The following is a 23,332-nucleotide window of genomic DNA, read 5'->3' on the forward strand; positions in this document are numbered from 1 at the left end:
CTGTCCCTGGAGGAATTGAAAAGCCATGGAGATGTGGTTCTGAGGGACGTGGCCAAGTAGTGGCCTGGCAGTGGTGGGTCAACAGTTGATGATCTTAATGGTCTCTTCTAACCAAAATGTTTCTATGAATAGGACCTAAAATCTCTTTTTTCCAGGGCATGGTAGTGAGGGCTCCCATAGGTGGAGACACTCAATGTCACAGTCCCCTCCCATTATGCCTTGGGTGATTAAAGCCAGACACATCTCCCCATCATCTCAGACACATCTCCCCATCATCTCTGACACCACCTGCAGCCACCTCTGGATTTGCTGCCAGGAGGAGAAGAGATCCAAGGAAACCAAAGTAGGCTGGGCACCAACACTGCAAGCAGCTACCTTGCTCCTGGCACAGACAAGTGAACAGCCACAGAGGCACTTTTCCAAGCAAACCCAGGCCCTTCCCTTCCAGCCACAGAATCATAGAATTCCATGTTGGAAGGGACCTCAAGGATCATCTGGTTCCCCCTTTCAAGGTAACAGTATAATTTGCCCTTAACTTAGCCATCCTCTTCACTTCTACCACAGCTGAGCCTCACAGCACAGGGGTCAAGTGAGACATCTCCCACCCTGCAGCACCTTTGGGACCATTGCAATCACCTCAGCACCAGAGCAGTTTGAGGTTTTGCCCTGTGCTGGGGCACACTTTGGTATGGTGCAGATGGGGGTTTGAAGGGAGGCAAGGGAAGCCTGAGGAAGTGGGAGATGGAAGGTGCATGGCCCCAGAGATGGGGAACAAGCCAGGCTGGCTCAGAGCCATATTCTGCTCTCATGAAGCCAGGCATTGTGTCTCCTCCTAAGCTCAGCTGTAAGGATTAATTGACTTGCTCCATTAGTGACCAGTAAAGCCTCTTACATTAAGGCAGTTCAAAAGTGAAACAAAAATAAAACAAGCAAACAAACAAACAAAAGAGGCTGGAGCAGGGAGTCAGGAAAGCTCCACCAGACAGTCACTATGGACCTCAGAGTACCCACCCCACCCACACACTAAAATCCAAAGATATCTATTTGAACAACTACTAGAAAACAAACCAAATAATTTAAACCAGTTAAAGAGTCAGAACATTTTCTTCACACTAAATGAATAATTTATGGGCAGAGCTATAATAAAAAAAAAAAAAATCCCCTCCCCAGGCCTGTATTGCAGAAAAAATGTATCCAGAATAAAAGATCACATTTCAGACTCATAAATAAATGAAAACCAAAACCAACAGTAAATTGGAAGAAAAGTATTTCCTTGCTCCCAGCACTGCCACAAAGACCCATAGTACACTGGGCAGGCGATGGGCAGGGGATACTTCTGCTCATCATCCTTGGAGGGACCCCAACATCTCCTCTTCCTTTTCCCCAGATGGAAATCTGGACCCAAATCCTCCTCAGAGCATTGGCCCTCTGAGCTGAACCCACAGCCAGTACCATTTTAAGCAGTGATAGCAATAGGAAGAGGCAGCTTCTCTTGCTGAGAAGGCCACACAGGGACCAGATCTTGCTCAGGGCTGTTGCAGCCAACCTCCTTCTGTCTGGCAACCACCACCAAGGCTACAAAATCAAACTCAGGAACCTCCAACACATTTTTCCATGGTACTACTGCCTTTAGCCACGAATGCTGCTCCCACCCTCTATGCGGTCCCAAATAAAGCACCCAAAAATACCCTTAAGCACTGGGAAAGTGGAAAGAAGAGAGGTCCTAGTGATGTGAGTTACAGACAGAATGAGCTTCACCCCATCCTCCAAAATAATAACCTGCCAAGAAACCGTATTTCACTCCCAGCCTCAGTCAACCAGGCAGCTGGCAGGGACCCTGGACTTGCAGCAGACCTTGATGAGTGTAGATGTGGTGCCTGGGGATATGGCTTAGTGGTGAACTTGTAGAGTAGGGTTAATGGTTAGACTTGATGACCACAAAGATGTTTTCCAACCTAAATGCTTCTGATTCTTATGGAATCCCTGGGTAGGGATGCGAGGTGACACCACTGCCAGGCACCTCCACCAGCCCATCCAAGGCTGCATGGGGTTTGCCTCTCTTCACCCCACCATGAAGAAGCTCCCTGCAGCAGGGCACCCTCTGTCTTCCTCCCCAGCCAAACTCCTCTGGCCATGGCCAGAGCCAGGGTCCTGGCTGGTGACCGTGGCAGCCTTACCTCGCGGCCGGCTCCGGCGTTTCCGTCTGCCCACGGAGGTGCTGCGCAGCGCGGGCTGGAGCTGCCCGATCTCAATGGGTGTGTTGGTGCGGAAGCTCTCCTTGAACTTCTGCATCAGGGACTCCACTGTCTCCTGCGTCACCTCAGGAGCTGCAACACCAGCAAAGGGGCTGTGGTTAAAAGGGGACTGGGCCACCATGTCCACACTGCCCATACAACCCTTTCCTTGCAGAGGTCAACCTCAGCTGCACCTGCCCCAGGTTCAGATCATTACCAAGGTAGGACAGAGCTGGAAGTCACTCTCTGAAGTCACCCAAAGGGATCCATCTCAGCACTTTCCAAACCTTGCCAAAGCCACAGAACGTAGAACACTGAGTTTACAGAAATTGCAATTTTTTTTTTTTTTCACTCTGCTGTCCAGCATTTTGGATTATTCCTTCCCTCCTACCTCATTTACACCCAGGGCACATGGAAGCACTGAGCATTGAGCCCTAATCCAGGTTACAACCTGAAGCGTTCAAAACACACAGGAGCCCTCTCAGCACCGAGCTGGCTTCACATTGGGTTTAACTCTGCCCCAGGAACTCAGAGCTAAAGCCCAGGCTTGGCAGCCTTTTGGGGATCCAGTACTCTCCAGCAGCCAAGTTTGGGATTATGAGGTGATGGGCAAGGCTGAGGTGGGAGCAGGGTGAATGATGCACAGCAGAGCCAGACATGATCCATTCTCCATCAGGAATCCTTGGGATCTTCCAGGAGCTGCATTCAAATGCTGGGCAGCAGCACTCAAATTGATGGAATCAGCTTGCAGCTGCAGCATCCCATAGCATATCACAGCTTGCTAAGCAACTCTTCTTGCTCTCCACCCTATAATGCCAAAAATCCTCCAGGATTGTCCTATCAAACTCACCACCCACCTGCACCATGTGCATGGTTATGGGAAACGATGAAACCATTCATAAAGAGCAAAGGTGAAACTCGGGATCAAAGGTTTGTCCTGCAGGCCACAGAGGTCTCCTAGGTTTAACAAATGGCTTGGCCTCTGTCAGCTCTGTGAATAAACTCATTAGCAGAACACCACCTCTGTCCTGTCTCTATTTAGAGAGCCACGAAGTCCCTCTGATTAGCTCCTGAAGCTCCACATGGGCTGCCAGCCTGCATGGGCTGACAGGGGTCAGCAGCTCCACGGCCACCCTGCATCCCCCTGGGATAAAGGACAAGTTAGCAGCTTGGAGCTCCCCAGACTGCCAGGAGCTACAAGCTGATGTGTAACCCCACTGCATCTCCTGGATCCAGGGACACATCAGATCTGTATGGAGCTCCCTGGGCACCCAGTGAGCTCAGGCTGTGTGACTGCTCCAGACCATGGACTCCAATTCCCTTCGCAGCATGGTGCCAGGGCCATTTCAGTACAAAATGAGAAGCTGGCCATGCAGGACGAGGCATTTGTAATCCTAGACAAGGATTTGACCTAGATGTGGAGTCTGCAGCAGACTCCTCCAACAGCCACCCTGGGCCATGGGCAGTGCCTCACCAATCCATGCAGTCCTCCCCTTTCCTTTTCCCCAAATCTCAAAGGTGATGTCTTCAGAGCCCCCCGGGGAAAAAAGCCTTTAGACCATCCCAAGGTGCTTTTCTATCCACACAGGCTCCAGAGAAGGTATCAAAATACGAAGGGGCATTTGGAGATGGAGGATTGGACAAGAACAGACCAGGTGGAGAAAGTATCCAACGACCCAGAGCTGCCACACCAAGTGATGGGGAAGAAAAACTCCTTTTAATTTGAGGGTGACAGAGCACTAGACCAGCCTCCCCAGAGAGGTTGTGGAGTCCCCTTCTCTGGAGAGATTCCAAACTGGCCTGGATGTGATCCTGGGGAACCTGATGTGTATGACCCTGCTTTAGCAGGGGAATTGGACTGGATGATCTCCAGGTGTCCCTTCTAACCCCCACCATGCTGGGATTCTGTGAGGATCAAGCACACTGCCTGCATAAGGATTGAGGTTGGGAACCATTTCAGAAGAGCACCAGAGAGAGGGTGGCCTAAGGGACCAACTACATTGCATCTTCCAATTCAACACCCACCTCTTGCAGGCACCACAGCCCTAAAGTACAATCCCCCTGCATTTCTGGCAGGTGCAGATGGATCCTGCAGTGCTGGATGCCTCAGCAAGCAGCATCACAGGGAAAGAAAAGAAATCAAGAGCAGGCAAAGGCCTCTGAAGAGCATCTAGTCCCACCCTTGGCAGCACACACCCAACCCCCTCCTCCTCTTGCAGGGCTGCTCTGAGGCGCCGGGGAAGGATGCTGAGGCAGCACCGTGCAGCTCAGCACCCCGGGTGTGCGGGGGGAAGCCCATCCCTGCAGCTCCTTCGCCCAGCAGCAAGCGTGGCAGGGCCTCCCCAGAACAGATGGTGAGCTCTCTGCACCTCGGGGCTGCGTGGCACACAGCGTGTACAAGCGGAGCAGGGAGCTGGGGAACCGCGCGGCTGAGCCTTATGCACCGAAAGGAGGCCAGAAGGAGAGCGCAGGAGGGGGGGAGGAGGGGGAGGAGGAGGAGGAGGAGGCGGAGGAGTGGGGGACCCTGCCTTCAGCTAGCGATGGAACACGGTGAGGTCACAGCTCTCCCGTGGTCCCTGTGTGGTGGATGGGAGTAATGTGAGCTGCAGTGAGCGTGCCCCATCTGGCCACCACGCTTGGCACATCCACCCAGAGGCATCTGCTCGTGCTTGCCAGGGGAGTGGAAGCCAAAAAGAGGAGGGAAGCAGCACCTTTGTGGGGAGAGGGTTGCTGCAGCCCCCGGGTATTTGTGATGATGCTACAAATACTCTAAGAACGGGAGCCAAAAGCTGGTGCAGCTCACTGCTCTGCACAGCTCCTGTGCTCCATCACGTTGTTGGCCTCTCCGTGCCCCTCAGCTTGGGGCTTTGGAGCAATGAAAGAAAAAAAAAAAAAAAAAAACCACAAAGCAAACCCCCCCAAAACCAGCAACAACACCACCACCAAAAAAAAAATACCCAAAACAAAGAAGAAGATAAAAGGAAAAAAAAAAAAACAAAAAACAAACCAAACAAAAACTCCAGCCCTTGTCGACATGATCTCAGCAAGTGGATTTTGACACAACCAACACAGAGAAAACTCACTGACAAATGAAAGGTAGCTGGGCTTTGATTGAATGAGCATCAGGGGTCAAGGATGAAGGAAGAACCCTTCATGCACTGCCAACTGTGACAGAAAGGGAGAAGAAACCAATGCACTGTGACATAACGAGGCACAGTGCTCAGTGAGGCTGCTTGGACCCAGTTGACTATAGGGGTGTCCATCACCTCCATAAAAGAGACACAACTGTCACCTGGGCTTTATAACTGGGGAATTTCCATGGTCATCCATCTGAGCCTGGACAGTCATGGGCAGGAACCCACCACAGTGCCACCACGGTGCACACAACACTCCTAATAATTTGTTTAGCTCTTGCTTGGCCCTGAAGTGATCAGGCAGTTGGATTAAATGATCCTTGTAGGTCCCTTCCAACTCTTCTGTCCTATCTATTCTACACACCTGGTTCTGCTGGCCTGCCCAGGCTGCACGTACCAAACGAACAGTGGCTCCCAGCCTTGCCCACACACTGCTCCCATCTCCAGCACGATGCAGCCACACCTGAGGACAGGCTGCTCCCAGTGCCAGCCAAACACACTGCAGCTTTAGAGGTGCTGGGACCGTCCTCTCCCTGAGCACAGCTTGCCAAGCCTCCTTCTCTCCCATCCACGCTTTCCAGAAGAGAAATCCATCAGGGCTCCTGAGCTCACATCTTCGTCACCACGTTGAGCTTCTCCAGCTTGGCAGAGGGGGTGAGATCCACCCCAAGGTTTGGCACCAGGCTGTGATCTCAGTCTCACCCCATCCTGCCTTCAGCAGTGCAATGAGCCTGGGAACAAGCTGAGGCAGAGGAAGCACGAAGCTCTTCAGCCTCCACAGAACCAGCTTCCATCTCTGGCAGGGATTTAAGGACACTGCTGAAGGTCACCATACCTTTGTGAAGAACATGACACATTCCCAGTGCACACCTCCCTACTGTCCACCCCCAGACTCTATTTTGAAAGCCATGTGCTCTCCTTACAGCTCCCCTCATCGTTTGCACGTCTCCCACAAAACAATTCATACCAAAAGCCTTTCTTTCCTCCTTCCTCTCTGCTGGCACAAACTGCAGTGGGAAAATGGGTTGTTTAGCTTAAAAATTACAACCACCACCGAGAAAAATGAAATAAAGTAGTCATCATCTGAAACAACATGAGAGATGTTTGGGTAAAAATACATCACAACGGAGGTGGGAAACATTAGTGTTCCTTCCAGCACTCAAGGGCCTCCCAGCACAGTCAGGAGAATCATACCTTCCCCAGACACAGGCTGCTATGGAGAGATACCTAAACTAGCATCTCACCTTCTTCAGTGGTCAGGAGGGATTCTCCAAAACACAGACCCAGGCTTGGATCAGTACAACTACCAACAATCTGTATCTGAGATGCATTAGTTGTGCGCCTCCACCTCCGTTGGTTGCACTTGGGTGGTGCCTCCACCATCCCCAGACATCCCTGAGGGTGCAGCACAAGGGATGAGAAACTGCAAAACTCCTTTCATAGTGTAATCTGTTACCTGCCAGCAGAGGCTGAGAATCCAGGATGGAGCTGGTGGCAATGAAGCACACCACAGCCCTTGGAAACAAGCCCTCAACCTCACAGAGATGTTTTAGGGTCTTCACATATGGCCTTGGAAGACCCCAATGGTGCAACTGAACCACGTGCTGGAGAAATGCCCTCAGCATAAGCCAATATTCCAGCACCCCACAGAGACTCAATATCCACCCAGTACCTGGCAGCCCAACTTAATGCTGTACCAGACCCCACTGGGGCAGGGGAAGGGCAGCAGCTTCTCCCCAAACCAGGCTCAACACCTTGTGGTGCTGTTGGATGGTTGGGAGAGCTGGACAGCCCCACAGCATGGATTTGCAGCATCCTAAAATAGAGTCATGAGGCATAAGGTTTGCAAAGGAGACTTCCCTGAGGCTCCCAGTCTTTGGTGTTTGGGTTAAAGTTTTGGAGCTACAACATCTGCTCTCCTCCAGCTGCAGGCAGAAGACTGAGAAGGCAACAGCAGCTTCTATCAGAGCTTCCCACGCTAGGTATTGACTAAAACATTTTTTTGTTTTTTTTTTAAATACAGGTTTTTAAGCATCTGATTTTCCCATCCCTCTCTCTTTGATATCCAAGAGTCAGAGGGCAAGTTATCGATTCCTCAACATCACCAGTGCTTAAAATGCTCCCTGAGTTTGGGAAAGAAGAGGAACTCATGGACTAGCTCAAGAGCCTCTCAACTGAGTGCACTGCTCTGCCGTAATCAAAGTGCTTCCCAGGAGCACATCAGACTCAATCAGGGATAAAATGGAGACGTTTGGGCACAATTAGAAGTCAAGGTCAGTGGGATTTTTACCTCATCACCTGCATGGCATCCGTGGCCATGTGTAGGACACGGACCACCCATCCTGGACACTGTGTCTTCTCCATGCCCGTTTCCTGCCCTCCTACCAACTGCTTCCAGTGTTTTTCAAGTAACTCACTTTTCCAGGCACAGGGGAGGCTCTGACGTTGGCTCTGTTGCATCATCAGCTCCATAACACACCATGTAAACACCAGGGATGTGTGGTGCAGTTTAATAATGCTCTAAGTGTTTCCTCCAAATCAGCCCCCTGAGTGTCAATAAGTTCATGTTGATGTTGCTGAATCGACATTTGGGACATTTCTATTCCAGGAAGCATTTCAAGAAATCGACTTTCCAGCCCTATTTGGGATGTGCATAAATTTCCCAGCACTGGAAGTTTTCCACATGGTGGAACCCCTGTTTGTCACCAGTCCTAAATAATGGGTGTTTGTTGCTTTCTGAAGCATGAAATGAGCAAGGGTGTTTGCTCTGAAACAGGGATGTGGACTGATTTTCAACAGTGCCACCCTGAAGGTACTAAAGCTCCAGAAAGCAGAGAGCTTTACTAGCATAAAATTAGGTAATTACAGCCAAGCCTAAGTGATGATGTTGGGAGAGATTTCTACAACAGCTTCACACATGCATTGAATCAGAGAATGCTTTGGGTTGGATGAGACCTTAAAGATCATAGAATCATAGAATTGTCAGGGTTGGAAAGGACATCAAGGATCAGCCAGTTCCAACCCCCCTGCCATGGCCAGGGAGACCTCACACTGCATTAGGTTTCTCAGAGCCACATCCAGCCTGGCTGCAAAAACCTCCAAGGATGGAGCTTCTACCACCTCCCTGGACAACCTGTGCCAGTGTCTCACCACCCTCATGGTGAAGAGCTTCTTCCTAACTTTCAATCTGAATCTACCCACTTCTAGTTTTGCTCCATTCCCCCCCCCTAGTCCTATCCCTACCCAACATCCTAAAAAGTCCCTCGTCAGTTTTCTTGTAGATTCCCTTCAGATACTGGAAGGCCACAGCAAGGTCTCCTCGGAGCCTTCTCCTCTCCAGACTGAACAGCCCTAACTCCCTCAGTCTGCCTCCATAGGAGACAGCCCTCTGATCATCCTCATGGCTCTTCTCTGGTTGAATTGTCTAGTTCCAATTCCCTGCCATGGGCAGGGACACCTCCCACGAGCCCATGTTGCTCAAGGCCCCATCCAACCTGGCTTTGAACACTTCCAGGGAAGGGGCATCCACAGCCTCCCTAGGCAACCTGTTTCAGTGTCTCACTACCCTCACTGTAAAGAACTTCTCTCTAATATCCAGTCTAAATCTACTCTCCTCCACCTTAAATCTCTTCCCTCTCATCCTATCATTCCAAGCCCTTGTAAACATCCCCCCCAGCATTCTTGTAGCCCCCTTCAGGCACTGGAAGGCTGCTCTAAAGTCTCTCTGGAGCCTTCTCTTCTGTTTGGATGAAAACACATCTGAAGAATGACATCCTGCCATGCAGCACAGTGGATACAGCAAAGACAGGAGAAACACTGAGACCTTCACCTCTCCATCACTTTCCCCAGCCACCAAAACCTTTTAGCACCACTTGAGCAAGAGCCTCTGGCCCCATCAGTCACCTGCTTTCCACCAGCCTACGTCATAGACCACATGCAGGCACACCATGTCTAAGAAATGCTAAGAGACTGCTGGATGCATTTCACAACCAACTCAGGGCAGATATATATAGATACAGACAGATATACTTCACATCACAAAATGGAAGGGACCTCTACAGATCATCCAGCCCAAACCCCTTGCTAAAGCAGGGTCACCCACAGCAGCTTGCCAGGATCACCATATCCAGGTAGTTTTGGAGTCTCTCCAGAAAAGGAGACACTACAACCTCTCTGGGAAGCCTGCTCCAGGGCTCCAGCACCCTTGCAACAAAGAATTTTCTCCTCCTGTTCAGATGCTCTCTCCTGGGTTCCAGTTTGAGCCTGCTGTCCCATGTCCTGTAACTAGCACCACTGGATAATCAGGTCCTATGTTCTTGCACCCCACCCTTTAGATATTGATCAGCATTGATCAGATCCCCTCTCAGGCTGCTGTTTTTCAGGCTAAACGGCCCCAGGTCTCTTGGCCCTTCCTCCTCAGAGTTGCTTCAGTCCCCTCAGCCTCCAATGGACTCTCCTCAGTAGTTTCCTTTTCTTAAACTGGGGAGCCCAGAATTAGACACAGAACTTCAGGTACAGCCTCACCAGGGAGAAGTAGAGTGAGAACCTTCTTCAACTTGTTGGCCAGACTATCTTTGATGCATCCCAGAGGACTGTTGGCTTTGTTTGCCACAAAAACACATTGCTGGCACATTGTTTTATGCACATGTGTAGACATGCAAACAACACACAGCAAAACAAAGCACCAGCAACCACGCACAGCATACAGCACGGCACCAAGCACCTCCTGCCATGCAGACATCTCCAAACCATCCTTAGGTGAACCCAAGTAGGGCAATATCACTCTGCCAGAGGTGGCCCCCAGCCCAGGCTGTGGACACAACATGAAGGAAGATCCTTCTTGCTCCAGGAAGCTCTGTGGCACAGAGAGGTTTGGGGATGGAGCACAAAGGGATGTGGGAGCCCAGAGGCATTTTGCAAACCAGCTTGTATTCCACCCTGACTTTGTCTTTCTTTTCTCTCCTGGCCCTTTTTGTTGAGTTTTAAAATAGAGAATGTATTTTTTTTTTTTAAACAAGGTATTAATAAGTAGCTATTAATACATTAATAGACTATTATATCCATTAATAAATCTCCTGCTATAAAAAGATTTTTGTATGTAAAAATCTGATCTTAATTGCAAATTGGAGGGGGAGGGTAGCAGCAGAAGAGACAAAACTTTATTTGAGATGTCTCCTTTGAAGGAAACTGAACAAATGTACTTTCCTCCTTCATATATTCATGAGATGACTGTTTCCCCTCCCTGTTCTCCACCACCCTCAGCTCCCTCCGGGCTTGGAGCCAGCACAGTCCTTATCTGGTACGAGGCAGGGGAAAAAAAAACAACCACCCTGATAGGATCAGAAGTTTCAATAGTTTAACAAATCTGAAAAAAAAAAACAAACCAAACAAAAAAAAACCCCAAACAGTCTCCCTTGGGTTTTAATAAAGCTTGATGTGTGTGAGAGGGCACGGGGCTGTTAGGAGAGGCTGATGTGTGTGCTGGGTGGGGGATGGAGACCTATGTCAACTCAGCATCCTGCAGGGGGGATGTGAACCCAGGGGAACAGCAGGACACCCCACAACTCCTCTGACCAAGCACCTACTTTGCTTTTCCTCTTCATTGTAAAGCTTTGTCACTCCTCTCCATCTACAGAGAGCAAGAGACAACATCTGCATCTCCTCTCCTTCTTGCAGCCAGGTGAGCTGCTCCTCTTAACTGGCCAGACCTGGAGGAACCAGCAGCCCACCACGAAAAGGGATCCAAAACTGGAGCCTGCAGCTGTTCCCACCCAACACTGACTCCCCTGACCCTTCTTCATCCTCTCTCCAGTCACGGTGCTCCATTGCTTCCCAGCTAATTGCCTCCACTCATGTGTGCAAACCAACCGTTTACTGGGAAATGCCACGGAATGTTAATTTCCCTCAGAATTGGGTAATTGCAAAACACTTCCAGTTTTGCCTTTTTTTTTTTTTTTTTTTTTTTTACACTCTAGGAAATCACATGAAATGGATAAGGGTTGTATTAATAGCATGGCTTCCAACTCCAACCACGGTCACAGCCCCATCGTCGGAGTTATTTGTCACCCCACGTTTTCCCAGCCTTCCTACCTGCCTCCCCTGCCTTCCCCCTGCCACCCTCCCATGTTGCTAATTAAGATAATGCAATATAATTATAAACACATTGCAAAAGACCAAATGCTTAAGAGCCATGCTCCAGTGCTCCCTGCCTCTGCCTCACACCATTGCATCCTGCAGAAGCAGATAGATCTCTGCACTCCCTGGGCTGCCACCAGCTGGGGTGGACCTTCCCAGGAGAAAGTCTCAGCTATGCTATGGGGCAAAGATTTTTCCTGACATCTACAGGGCATTGCAGATGAGGGTTTTTAAGCCTGGAGAAGGAAAAGGTTCCAGGGAGACCTTCTTGTGTTCATTCAGCATTTAAAGAGGCCAATAAAAAAAAAAAGGATGAGGACAGACTTTTGAGCAGCGTCTATTGTGACAGGACAAGGGGTGATGGGTTTAAACTAGACAGGATAAAAGGAAGACATTTTTTTACATCAAGGGTAGCGAGACACTGGCCCAGGTTGCCCAAAGAGGTGGGAGATACCCTATCCCTGGAAACACTCCAGGTCAGGCTGTTTGGGGCTCTGAGCAGCCTGCTCTAGTTGCAGATGTCCCTGCTGACTGCAGCAGGGTTGGACTGGATGACCACTAATGGTCCCTTCCAACCCAAACCATTCTAAGGTTTGTCCCTTTTCTCTTTTTCTCCTTCTGCCTTTGATTATGGGATGCTGCCCCATCACCCCCACCTCAGTACCAGGAGTGTTGAGGCTTCCCACCATCTCCACTGCAATAAACCCCTTCACTTCATCTTTTTTTATGAGACACCATAACTTGTTCACTTATGCAGCAAGTGGAGAGGAGCAGGGCAGATGGGCAGACCCTCAGCAGCAGCTAATGCTCCTCAACTTACACAATAATTGAAAAGTTAAATAAGAACACTCTGGAGGAAGCCTCCTGATTTGGTGCTAATGGGAACATGAAGCAGCCTGGGCTAATGTTGCATGGAAGAGAGCAAAGCTTGAGAGCACAGCACTGACCTCCAGCTCCCTCTCTCCACCGCCCATCTCCTACAACTCCACAAACCCAGAGGCTTTGTCCATGGAGCCAGCTGGGGCAATGACCCAGCAAGGGCAGGAGAAAACCCCATCCCCATCTGATAAATTGCAGGCTGAACATCAGGCAGCAGCAGTTCATCATCTGTAAGGTGAATGTGAGCAAGTCCCACTATCCCTAGGGATGGACACAGGCAGGGCAGGGCTCTGGGAACAGAGATGGCCAACAAACATCCCATTTGAGTAGGGCCCAGTGGCCTCTCTCCAGTCTGAACCACCACCCAGCTCCCTGCTCAGCAGCATGGTGCAGAACAAATGTGTTTGTTAGAGACTAGGTTCCCTTTGCCCAACAGGCAAAGTGAGACCTTTCCATGGACACTCTGTGCCACACCACAGAGAGAACAAAAAGAGAAACATCAACCAAGAGGAAAAGAGCAAACCACCAAAGCTCAGTAATACAATGGGGCCAAGGGGCTTCAGCCAAGCACAAAGGCAAGGACCAACAATCTCCCACCTCCCATGGGTGTAGGCAGCAAGCAGGAAAGCAAGAGTTGAGAGACAGTTTGCTGGGTGAGGAGAAGACCTGGAGCTGGAGGAACAGCCAGAGGGCCCAGGCTATGGGAAGCAAACCACCTCCAAGGCAGGCACAGGCAGAGCCTCCCGGTCCCGGCGGGTGAGTCGCAGCCAACGCTGTAACTCAGCAGGGCCGTCAGGAAGGATTGATTTGAAGCACCTTGTTAATAAGTTTCCTCTCCTGCTGGTCCTTCGGGTAGGTCACTACCTAATGATAAATGGGGCTGGAAGGGGCCTGCAGACCTAATATCAGCGCAGGTGCCCGGCCTCGATTCATCTTCCTTAGGAGCCAGCTGACAAGAGGAACTGTCTCGGTGCCCTAGCCAGGTAGAACACAACCAGTAGGAAGAGGACATGGAAACAGAGCAAAGAGCTGGTGATGCAGCTGCCCTCCCTGAGCCCCATCCCATAAAACCCATCAGCCTAGGATGGACGGAGGGGGAGACCATTGAGCAGAGCTGCAATGCTGCTGTAAGCCAAGATGAAGCACTGAGCAACATGGACCGAGACAAAGCCATCACTCTCCTACAGACAAGACCTGGACTAGTCTCAGCCCTGAGCCATGCAGCCCAGGGGCTGCCCAAGTGCTCAGGACATCCATACATTTCCAGCAGAAATGGGCACCTTCAGCCCAGACCCCACACCCTCTGCAGTGGTACCCAGTGACAGGACAAGGGGAAATGAGCACAAACTGGAACCCAGGAGGTTCCATCAGAAAAACTTCTTTCCTGTAAGGGTGCCAGAGCCCTGGAACAGGCTGCCCAGAGAGGTTGTGGAGTCTCCTTCTCTGAAGGGATTCCAAATACACCTGGACATTGCAATCCTGGGCAACAAGCTGTGGGCAACCCTGCTTTAGCAGGGTTGTTGAGTTAGATGATCTCCAGAGGTCCTTTCCAGCCCTCCCCATCTTGGGATTCTGGGACTGCCCTGGTCAGCCTGACTTTAGAAACCAGGGGCAAACTTTTTGCTCCGTGCTGACACCACAGAAGGACAGTTGTGAGCAGCAATGCTGAAGCTCTGCCAGGTCACAGATTTACAGATAGCATTGGGTTGGAAGGGACCCTCAAAGGTCATCTTGTCCAACCTACCCTGCAGTAACCAGAGACATCTCCATCTACATCTGTCTGCCCAGGGCCACACGAAGCCTGATCTTGAACGTCTGCAGGGACAGGGCCTTGACTATATTCCTGGGCAACCTATTCCAGTATTTCAGCAACTCTCATTGTGAAGAACTTCCTCCTAATGTCCAACCTAAACCTACCCTGCTCCAGTTTCAAACCACTGCCCCTCATGCTAGCACTACAGATCCTCTGCACTGCACACAAGGCAACTGCAAGATGCAACCCAGCATAGAAAGGCAGGAGAGAGGAGAACAATTAAGATTCACCAGGGGCTCCCACAGGGAATAAGCAGCCATTGGGGAGGGAGTGAATTTTGCATCAGGGAGGAGAAAAAAAAAGAATTATCTCCAAGCTAATCCTGGTCAACAACTGGCCTACAACCTAGCTGTGCCTTAAATAATGCAGAGCTTTATCAAACATTCATAGAGATGCACAGTGATAAACAATGCACGCCTGGCATTTATATAAATATAGTTCCTGATGGCTTGTTTTCCTTGGACAGCCAAAACTTCACAGCTTATCTTCTGTGAGCTTGTGATTTTGCCTGGAGGAAAAGCACTTTGGACGTTTGGGAAATCAGGGTTCCTGCACATGGAACTGCTGTGACATCTCTACCAGGCATCAGCAGCCCCACAGAAATCAACAAAAACCCACACTGAAAGCTGCTGGGGACTTGAAGAGACCCAAGTCACCCAGCTGTAGCTGGGAGAGGGGATGGCCAAGGATATTTCTTCTCACATTGGATGTCACGAAGCACTGGAGTGAGACCAGCCCTTTAAGCCTCACAGAATAGTGATGGACTAGCAGGACTCCAAAAAACCACCACAATTTCAGGATGCTCAGTAAAATGCTGGCATATTAAACCAACCCTTTTCTCATCCACTCCCTACAGCACTATTAGAAGCCATTTTTCCATCTGCTTCTTCCCCCCGCCGTCTCATGAAATCAATGAGGTGAGTATAGTGAAGGGAGAGGAACAAAACAAGAGAACCACACCAGGAAGTCCAACCTACCAGCAGCTTTTTCTCAACAGTAACACTTGCTGTGGGCCACAGAGAGTCCTGGCTGGGCCAAGATAAGTTTAAGTCTTAATTAGTTATTAAGCATCTGCCAGCACAGCACTTCCCTCAGCCAGGGGGAATGCAGGACCTGAAGATGTCAGTTGCCACCAGAAGGTTCCCCATCCCTTCTGAACTGCTGTTGGAGGCAGGTTGAATGTGGCCAGACTGTTTTCAGTGGTGCCTCATGACAGGACAAGAAGCAACAGGCACAAACTGGAACCCAGCAGGTTCCACCTGAACATGAGGAGAAACTCCTTTGCTGTGAGGGAGCCCGAGCCCTGGAGCAGGCTGCCCAGAGAGGTTGTGAAGTCTCCTTCTCTGCAGAGACTCCAAACCCACCTAGATATTGTGATTCTGGGCAACCTGCTGTGGGTAACCCTGCTTTAGCATCTAGTTGGACAAGATGATCTCCCATACCCACCATGCTGGGATTCTGTGGCTCTCACTGGGGAGACCTCCTGGACACACTTCCACACATCCATAATGCTGCCTTAGACCACTTTCTTGGGGGGTGTAAGGGAGGGGGAAACATGTCCTTCAGGACCACCAAGCCAAGAGCCCATCACTCCCTCCTACCATGTTGATGGGGACAACTGAAATTCAGGATGAAAACAACCAGTTTGGTGTGATGAGGTGATGAAAAGCAACCAGCCTGGAAGTTCCCTGGTCAGATCCTGACAGGCAATGATTGCATTAATTTAGAGTGTTTATTTCTCTGGAAAGCAGAGCCTTTCCCTGGCAGGTGTGGACATCTTCAAATCAACACTGAAGTCAGAGCTGGCATCACCATAAAACTGAAAGACCCAACAGCATATCTTTTGTAACATCTGCAACTAGGGACCTTGTTCTCCTCATTAATGCACTCAAATCAGTTGGAATTAAGCATGCTGGACTTCAAGCCCTGTTTCATTTCTCTAATAACTGAAGACACTAGCTAAACATGTCCTTAAATGCTTTCCTGAACTGGGACCCAATTCCTACCCTGGTGGGGCTTTTTTCCTTTTTTTTTTTTTTTATTTATGCTTTAAAGCTGAAATTTGCAGCTGGGTTTTCAGCCAGGAAAGAGCAGACTCCAGAAAACCCCACTTTGCACTGGCAGGCTCCCTGGATACACGTTTCCAAAAGTCTCTGTAAATTACTCAAGGAGCTGGCAGGGATTAGAGCCGGGAAAAGCTGATCACATAGGAAGAGGGTCATGATCCCATCAGGTCACTGGAAAGAAGACAGAGCCCCAAGACACATCAGATGCCAGCTTGACGTATGCTGTCCCATTTTAGCCTCCAGTCCCAGCAAACGTTAAGCCACCACTTTATTACTAAAGGCTCAGAAAGCCTCTGGTTAATGCTTGGATTCAGGGTGGCCTCGCATCTGCCTGCCCGAGTGAACAGCAGCTGCAGACAGTGGCTCCCAGCTCTGGCATGGGCACCAGGGATGGCTCAAGCCAGCAGACACCTCCCTGCAGGCAGCCAGCCACAAGCCTGGCCAGGCCCCAATGTCCCCTTGAGGATGCTGCAGCTTGGGTACAGCAACATCAGTGCAGTCATCTTGGTCCTGTTGCCCATGGGCTCCCCACCCCTCATCACACAGGACACCATCGTCACCCTGCCCATTATGAGGGCACCACCTCTTGACACCTTGCCTTGAAACCTCACCTCCAAGACACTCAACAGCTCATATATAACAAACAGAAACTCTTAGTGCACACCTTAACCACCTGCCCTCCTCTTCCACATCTCAGCCCCCAAAAGGTGCCTTTCCTCAGCTCTGACACCATGACCTAAGGGCCAAGCTCTCCCTTACCTCTTTCCTCCACAGGAATCTTCACTGAAAAGTGAAGGTGATGACTGAGAATGCAACCACCAGAACAGCCACTCCAGCATTAGTGAGTGGCACACAAATCTCCCTCTCATCACCAGGACCCTTCTCATGCCTGCCTTTGGCTGTTACCTCAAACCTAAACCATTGATTTCCCCTGCCAAAGCCCTTCTGCAGTTCTCCCAGACTGCATGACCAGAGGAGTTTGTCTGGGAGGCTTTTGGGACCACAATCCCTTACACCAGCAGCTCTCAATGCTTCCTCACACTGCTCTGACTGCTCTCTGCACCCCTCTCCAACTCACAGAGGAGTGGACCATTAAGTTTCGTGACCAGAGTTGCCAAAACAGTCAGCAGCAGAACGGAGCAGAATACATCTCCAGGTTCACTCTAGGTGCCAGACCACCTTTCAGGCATGTTCAAAAGCTTCTTGCTATCACTACAGAGAAAAGCATCCATGGATTAAGCACGAGAAACTTCAGAGGTTTACCTAAGTTAACACAGCAGGTGAGAAGAAAGTTCAGGAAATATGAATTCAAGATGTCTGCACAACCACACCTTTGATATGCCTATGGTATTAATCATTGGTACCATCAGTAATAAGTCCTGTATCCTCTCTAGACTTGGAGGCCATCCCCAGACTGCAGAGCCTGTGAAGCCAACACAAAACCCTGCTTGAAAAATTCTCTTTTTTTTGAACATGAAAGAAACTGAGGAAATGAAGATGGAGCCTTTGTTGCAGGACTGGAATTGCAGATAGTCAATTTTCAAGTCCAACATCTATTTTCCCTTCACTTTTCACCAGGCAGATGTTCTGCTTCTCACTGGTCCTCAGGAGACTCAGTCTGGCAAAATCTTCTCATTGAGGACCTCCTGGGTAACCCCATACTCAGGATTGTTGGGCTTGTATCTGCTTTCGTGTACTAACTCCACCTCTGTGCATCCAGTGTGTCCCATCTGGGGATGCAGCACTGCTACCTGCCATGGACTGAGGGCCAAATCCCCTCCAACAGCACTTGGTAACAGTTGGACTCAATGATCTTAAGTCTTTTCCAACCAAAATGGTTCTATGATGGACAGAAGCAAAGGGCTCCTGCTGCTGTAGGGTGAAACCATGTTGGTAAAGATCAGAACTGTGTATATTAAAAAATAAAAGCAAGCTAAGAATTCCCAAAGGACTGGAGCTTGAGGCCATCTGCTCAGGAAAGGCAGGAGAGCAGAAATCATCAGAATCATGGACTGGAAACTACCCAGAGGAGTGAGGCCAAAGGCAGTGAGAACAGTGCCAGCACCTGCACAAACTGACCCAGATCTAAATTGCAGAATGCTGCATACGCACAAGGATTGGGCTGGGACATGGGGGGCTCCTCAGCAGAGACCAAGACCCCAGACACTTCACTCCACACAGAGCCGGGGGCACGAAATCCCTGAAGACCTTTAACTACCAGAGAGATCAGACCCCAAAACCAAGAGGAGAGGACATGTCTCCCTTTCCAGAGCAGTACAAAGTGATCTCCCTGGCTCTTTAGGGCTCCTGCCTCTTGCCTCACTCTGTTTCAGTTTGTTATATTAACAAAGCCCCCCTGCTGCTTTTCTTAAACTGCCTCAGATTTTTCTTCTGTCTCTATTCATCTGGGCTCTGTGCAATGTCACCAGGTCAGTTTGTGCTCCTACAGCAATTCTAATTTTGTCAGCTTTCCATTTTCCAGAGAGTTGGGGGGATTTTTTTTTTTTTGCTGTCTTTCCTTCTTTCTTTTTTTTTTTCTCCTTTCCCCCAAGTCAAAAATGATTTTGCATAACAGTAATAATGTTAATGGCCCTGCACAGCGCATCCAGATTACAACTGCAGCTGGGGAGAAATAAACATCTCATCTTTGCCCTGCTGTTTATCTACCCACAGCAGAGCCTGGTATCAGGTCAGAACCTGTAATTTCATTAACTTTATCACTCAGACACGCTTGTTGCTGGATGTCATTATTCAGCACATTGCTCCTGTGTTTTGTTTGCTCTGGGCTTCACTTCAGATGCTCCGGCACGCGCGGGAGCAGCCCTCCCATCTGCAGCGCTGCAGAACCCTGCCTGAGACATGGGGGGAAAGTTTGGCTCACTGATCCGTGCCCTGCTTGCCCAAAATCTGCAGAACATTTGTGCTGCTTAACCTCCCAAGCAGGGACTTTGCTTCCATTTCATATGTGGCAGAGGCATAGAATCGTTTTGCTTGGAAAAGCTCTCCGAGATTGAGTCCAACCATCAGCCTAACACCACCATGGCTGTTAAACCACGTCCCAAAGAACCATGTCCAGACTTTTTTTGAACACCTCCAGGGATGGTGATTCTACCACCTCCCTGGACAGCTTGTTCCAATGCCTGACCACTCTTGCAGCAAAGCAATTTTTCCTAACATCCAGCCTAAACCTCCCCAGCATAATTTTAGGCCGTTTCCTCTTGTTCTACAACCTGGTACTGATGTGATGGTTTGAAACTGTCTTTTTAATTTTTTCCTTGCAAAGTTCAAAACAGAGAAAGTGAAAGAGTGTAAATAGGTCACTATTGGGTGTGAGAAAGCAAAATACTGATTTTCTAAACACTTCCATTGGATAGATAGAAACGTTTAAGAACTATTACCCAAAACAAAGTGGGCACTCTGCACATTGTGCATTCTGCAGTGGGGGCAGTTGCTGGGCTGTCTGGCTGCTGTCTTCTTCTTCTCTTCTGGCTGAAGATAACACACACTGACCTTGGCAGCTAAGTTAACAACTTTCTGCTCTAACTAACTCTGCTTTCTGTCCAAGGGGGGTCTGGGGGGGAAGCTCCTAGGAGAGAGGCCCCTTTGGGGAGAAGCAAAGGGAGATTGGTTGTGCTTTTCTGTTGATTGTATATATTTGTAAATGTTGTGAATTTCGTATATTTGTACATATCCATTGCATTTCATCATAGATTGTAGACTCTGCTTGTAAATACAGCTTGCATTTGCTTCCAGACTGGGCTAGCCTGGTTATTGTCAGTGGTGGGGGGGGGGGGATTTCAGCTCACACTGACACAACTGAGCAGAACAGACCAACTCCCAATCTAATCTTTCAGGGAGCTGTAGAGAGCCAGAAGGTCCCCCCCTCAGCCTCCTCCAGAGAAAGCAACCCCAGTTCCCTCAGCTGCCTCTCATCAGACCTATCCTCCAGATTCTTCACCAGCTTCATTGTCCTTCTCCAGACACACTCCAGCACCTCAATGCCTTGCATGTAGTGAGTGGCCCAGAATTGGAGGTATGGCCTTGCCAGTGCCAAGTACAGAGGCACAATCACTTCCCTTCTCCTGCTGGCCACACTATTGCTGATCCAAGCCAGGATGCTGTTGGCCTTCTTGGCCAGCTGAGCACATTGCTGTCAACCAGTCCCCCCCAGGTTATTTTCTGCTGGGCAACTTTCCAGCCACTCTCCCCCAATGCAATTCCCTGTCCAACCTGATGCATCCAGAAGCTCCACATGAGGAATGAAAACCCCACACTCTTCTTCATGGAACGGGCACCTGCTGCCAAGCCAGCTGTATGGCACGAGGTGCACAAATCCCAAATGATGGACAGCCCTTGCCACCAGCAGAACCAGGCACCTGCATATCAATCACTGCCTGGCACAGGGCACAGGCAGCGAGTGCAGGCAGGTGGAGGTCGAGCTGAAATGCTCCATCCTCATTGGATTTGCCATCCCTGGTAATTAATGCCAGGAAGTGACACTTGAAAGAGCCTCCAGTGACAGCCCCAGCAATGATACCGTTTGGAGCCCGCTGACAAGTCCCAGCTGATGTCTTATCACAATGCTACGCTGCAAGAGCAGCAAGGAGGGCATTTCCCCCTTGGGTGCTGATGGACTCCCTGAGATGTGGGCACAGCTCATCACCCAGCCCTGGTGAGCACACCAAAGCCTGTCAGCTGTGGTCGTGCAGACAGGGGTGAAGGCTGACCCTCTCCTCAAACTAGGGCCATGCTCATCCTTGAAAATGTTTAAGACCAGGTTGGATGAGGCCTTGAGCAACCTGGGCTAAAGGAAGGTGTCCCTTACCATGGCAGGGTGGTTGGAACTGGATGATCTTTAAGATCCTTTCCAACTCAAGCCATTCTGTGATGCTGTGTTTGCAGCTGGGCTTCCCTTGATGCATCCCTCTTCAATCCACCTGCAAAACTGTGCCTGAACAGAACTGATTGCCAGCCCCCAGGGATCTCCAGGTACATGGTGTGTCTGCTCACACCAACTGCAGCTCCTCCACCCCACCTGCCACATCCCTGTGGGAATCCTGGCTGCATCTGCTGCTCACAGGCATGTCCAACACCTCCTGAATCACCACGTCTCCAAAGTATGTGCAAACTAGGTCAGGGAGCAAAGCTCACAACGTGTAGTCATATATCCAGGCTAGAGATCCTAGATCTGACCTACAACCACCTTGTCCTTTGCAACCCAGGCTCTGTCCAGCTTCAGCAGTGAGGAGCAAAGAACCTTAGCCTGACTCCTTAAGCAAAGTCTCATCCAAGGGGCAAATGTGCATATCTAGGAGGAAACACACTGTGAACCAGCACTGTTTGGATAGGTAAGCCCAGGCAAGGCACAAACCTGCCTTGATCCAAGGTTCAAAGCCTGCCAGTATCACGAGCTGAACTGGTGGGAGTATTTGTGAACATCTCTCACAGCCTGGGGTAGCCTTGGCCCTGCAGGCAACTTGCAGCCCCAACTTGGGGGGGGGGGGGGGGGGTGGAGGGGGGGAGTGAGTGTGGATTTTTCAGTCTGTGTAAGAAGTTCTTTACTGCCAATTCCTGAAGCCCTTGGATAGTTTAATATTCTGCCCTAGATCTTGTTTACTATTATGTTCGAGAAGGACTGAAATGCAGTTACTGCTGTCTTCCCCACTCACACAACCCTAAATAATTTATAGAAAAGCAAAGCAAAGCAGAGAATATGAAAGAATAAAAGAGGTAGCTCAGTTAAGATCTATGAAGGCTTTCATTTGCTCATTCTCACTGAGCAGAGGGCTGAGGAAACAACATCATGGGCCAGACATACGCTAAGGGGGATGCCAAAAGGGATGCTCAGATCAGCACTCCAGGGTGGCAGATGGACCTCTGGACACCTCGATGTTTGTTTGAGCAATGCTAACTGTCACTGTCATAATAGCTTTGTTTAAAAGGGGGAAGAGTAAAAAGCACTTTAAAGGTGGAAGAAACACAACCTCAGCCACCACTTATGACCGTCACAAGTGCAGGGACCTGCTTTACACACACAATGTGTCAGCTGGGTTCTCCCTGGCTCCACTGCTCAGAGCTGCAGTCTCCTCTGCAGAGTCTGGAAGAGTCCCTGTCCCCCATCCCTGCCACTGCAGGGTGCCCTGATAGGGACTACTCAATTTTTATGGGAATCCCACACACTCACAAGAAGGCAGGGATGGTTCAGCACCACCTCAAGAACCCCTTCCCTGCACGAGACACCCAACACATCCCTCCCTCATCCCTGCTTGCAGTCATTCAGCAATTAGCACTAATGTACTGTGCTTTGGTTTATTCAAATGTGCTTCCCTGTGCAGTGCAGGTGAACAACATTAAATGGCTCCTAATGACATTTCAATAAGCAGAGGTGGGTGGGTGTTGCAGCTTCTGAGAGACAGACTTTAGAAAGGCAGGCAATCAAGTGTGCATTAGCTGAAACACTCTGGGGAAAGTGCTGCTGAGAAACATCCCCCCTGAGTCACGCAGTTGGCCCCGTGCAACCCATGGACCCTACAGCCCCCTGCTTGGGCAGTGAGACAGCACCTAGACCTTGCCTGGTCCTCTCAGCCAGTTCTCCAAGTGCAGAACCACAGAGCTTGGAAGCTTAAGTTTTGTTTGCAGGTAAGAAAGCACCTAAATAAAGAGTGGCCAGCCTAGGCTGCTTTATGCAGGCTCTCATCCTGGTCTCCTCTTAGAGCTCCTGAGTGCTTCCAGTAGAGTAGAGTCACCACCAGCACCTGTCACCCATGGTTTGCTCCTCTCCTCTCTCAGAAGATGATGTGCAGGTTGATAGCAGGTAATGTGCCATCCCAGCTGCTCAGCCCTCTCCATATGGACTCCCCTCTGCTCCAACATACCCAGTACCTTCAGGGAAGGCACAAAGCATCTGTAGCACCTCACCTGCTCTGGAACAGGCACCTCAGTCCAGCTCTCACTGCACAACTCCCCATGGCTCCTACCAGGGGATTTATCCCTTCCAACAGCAGCAGGATCCAATATTGCACCTTAAAGGCAACCAGCACCACAGGGATAAGCAGCAACCAGGTCCCCCAT

At 49.9% G+C, this 23,332-nt stretch overlaps 1 protein-coding gene across 1 annotated transcript in view; it reads right to left on the reverse strand.

Moving 5' to 3' along the window:
• ASTN2 (astrotactin 2) overlaps positions 1 to 23,332 on the reverse strand; it is a 400,925-nt gene that overhangs the window by 268,343 nt on the left and 109,250 nt on the right. The window contains exon 4 of the mRNA XM_054393630.1: positions 2,178 to 2,327. Within this exon, the coding sequence (XP_054249605.1) occupies positions 2,178 to 2,327 (150 nt within the window). The remainder of the gene's footprint in view (positions 1 to 2,177; positions 2,328 to 23,332) is intronic.

The sequence above is a fragment of the Indicator indicator genome, chromosome 28 (assembly GCF_027791375.1).
Source record: "Indicator indicator isolate 239-I01 chromosome 28, UM_Iind_1.1, whole genome shotgun sequence".
Lineage (NCBI taxonomy): Eukaryota > Metazoa > Chordata > Aves > Piciformes > Indicatoridae > Indicator > Indicator indicator.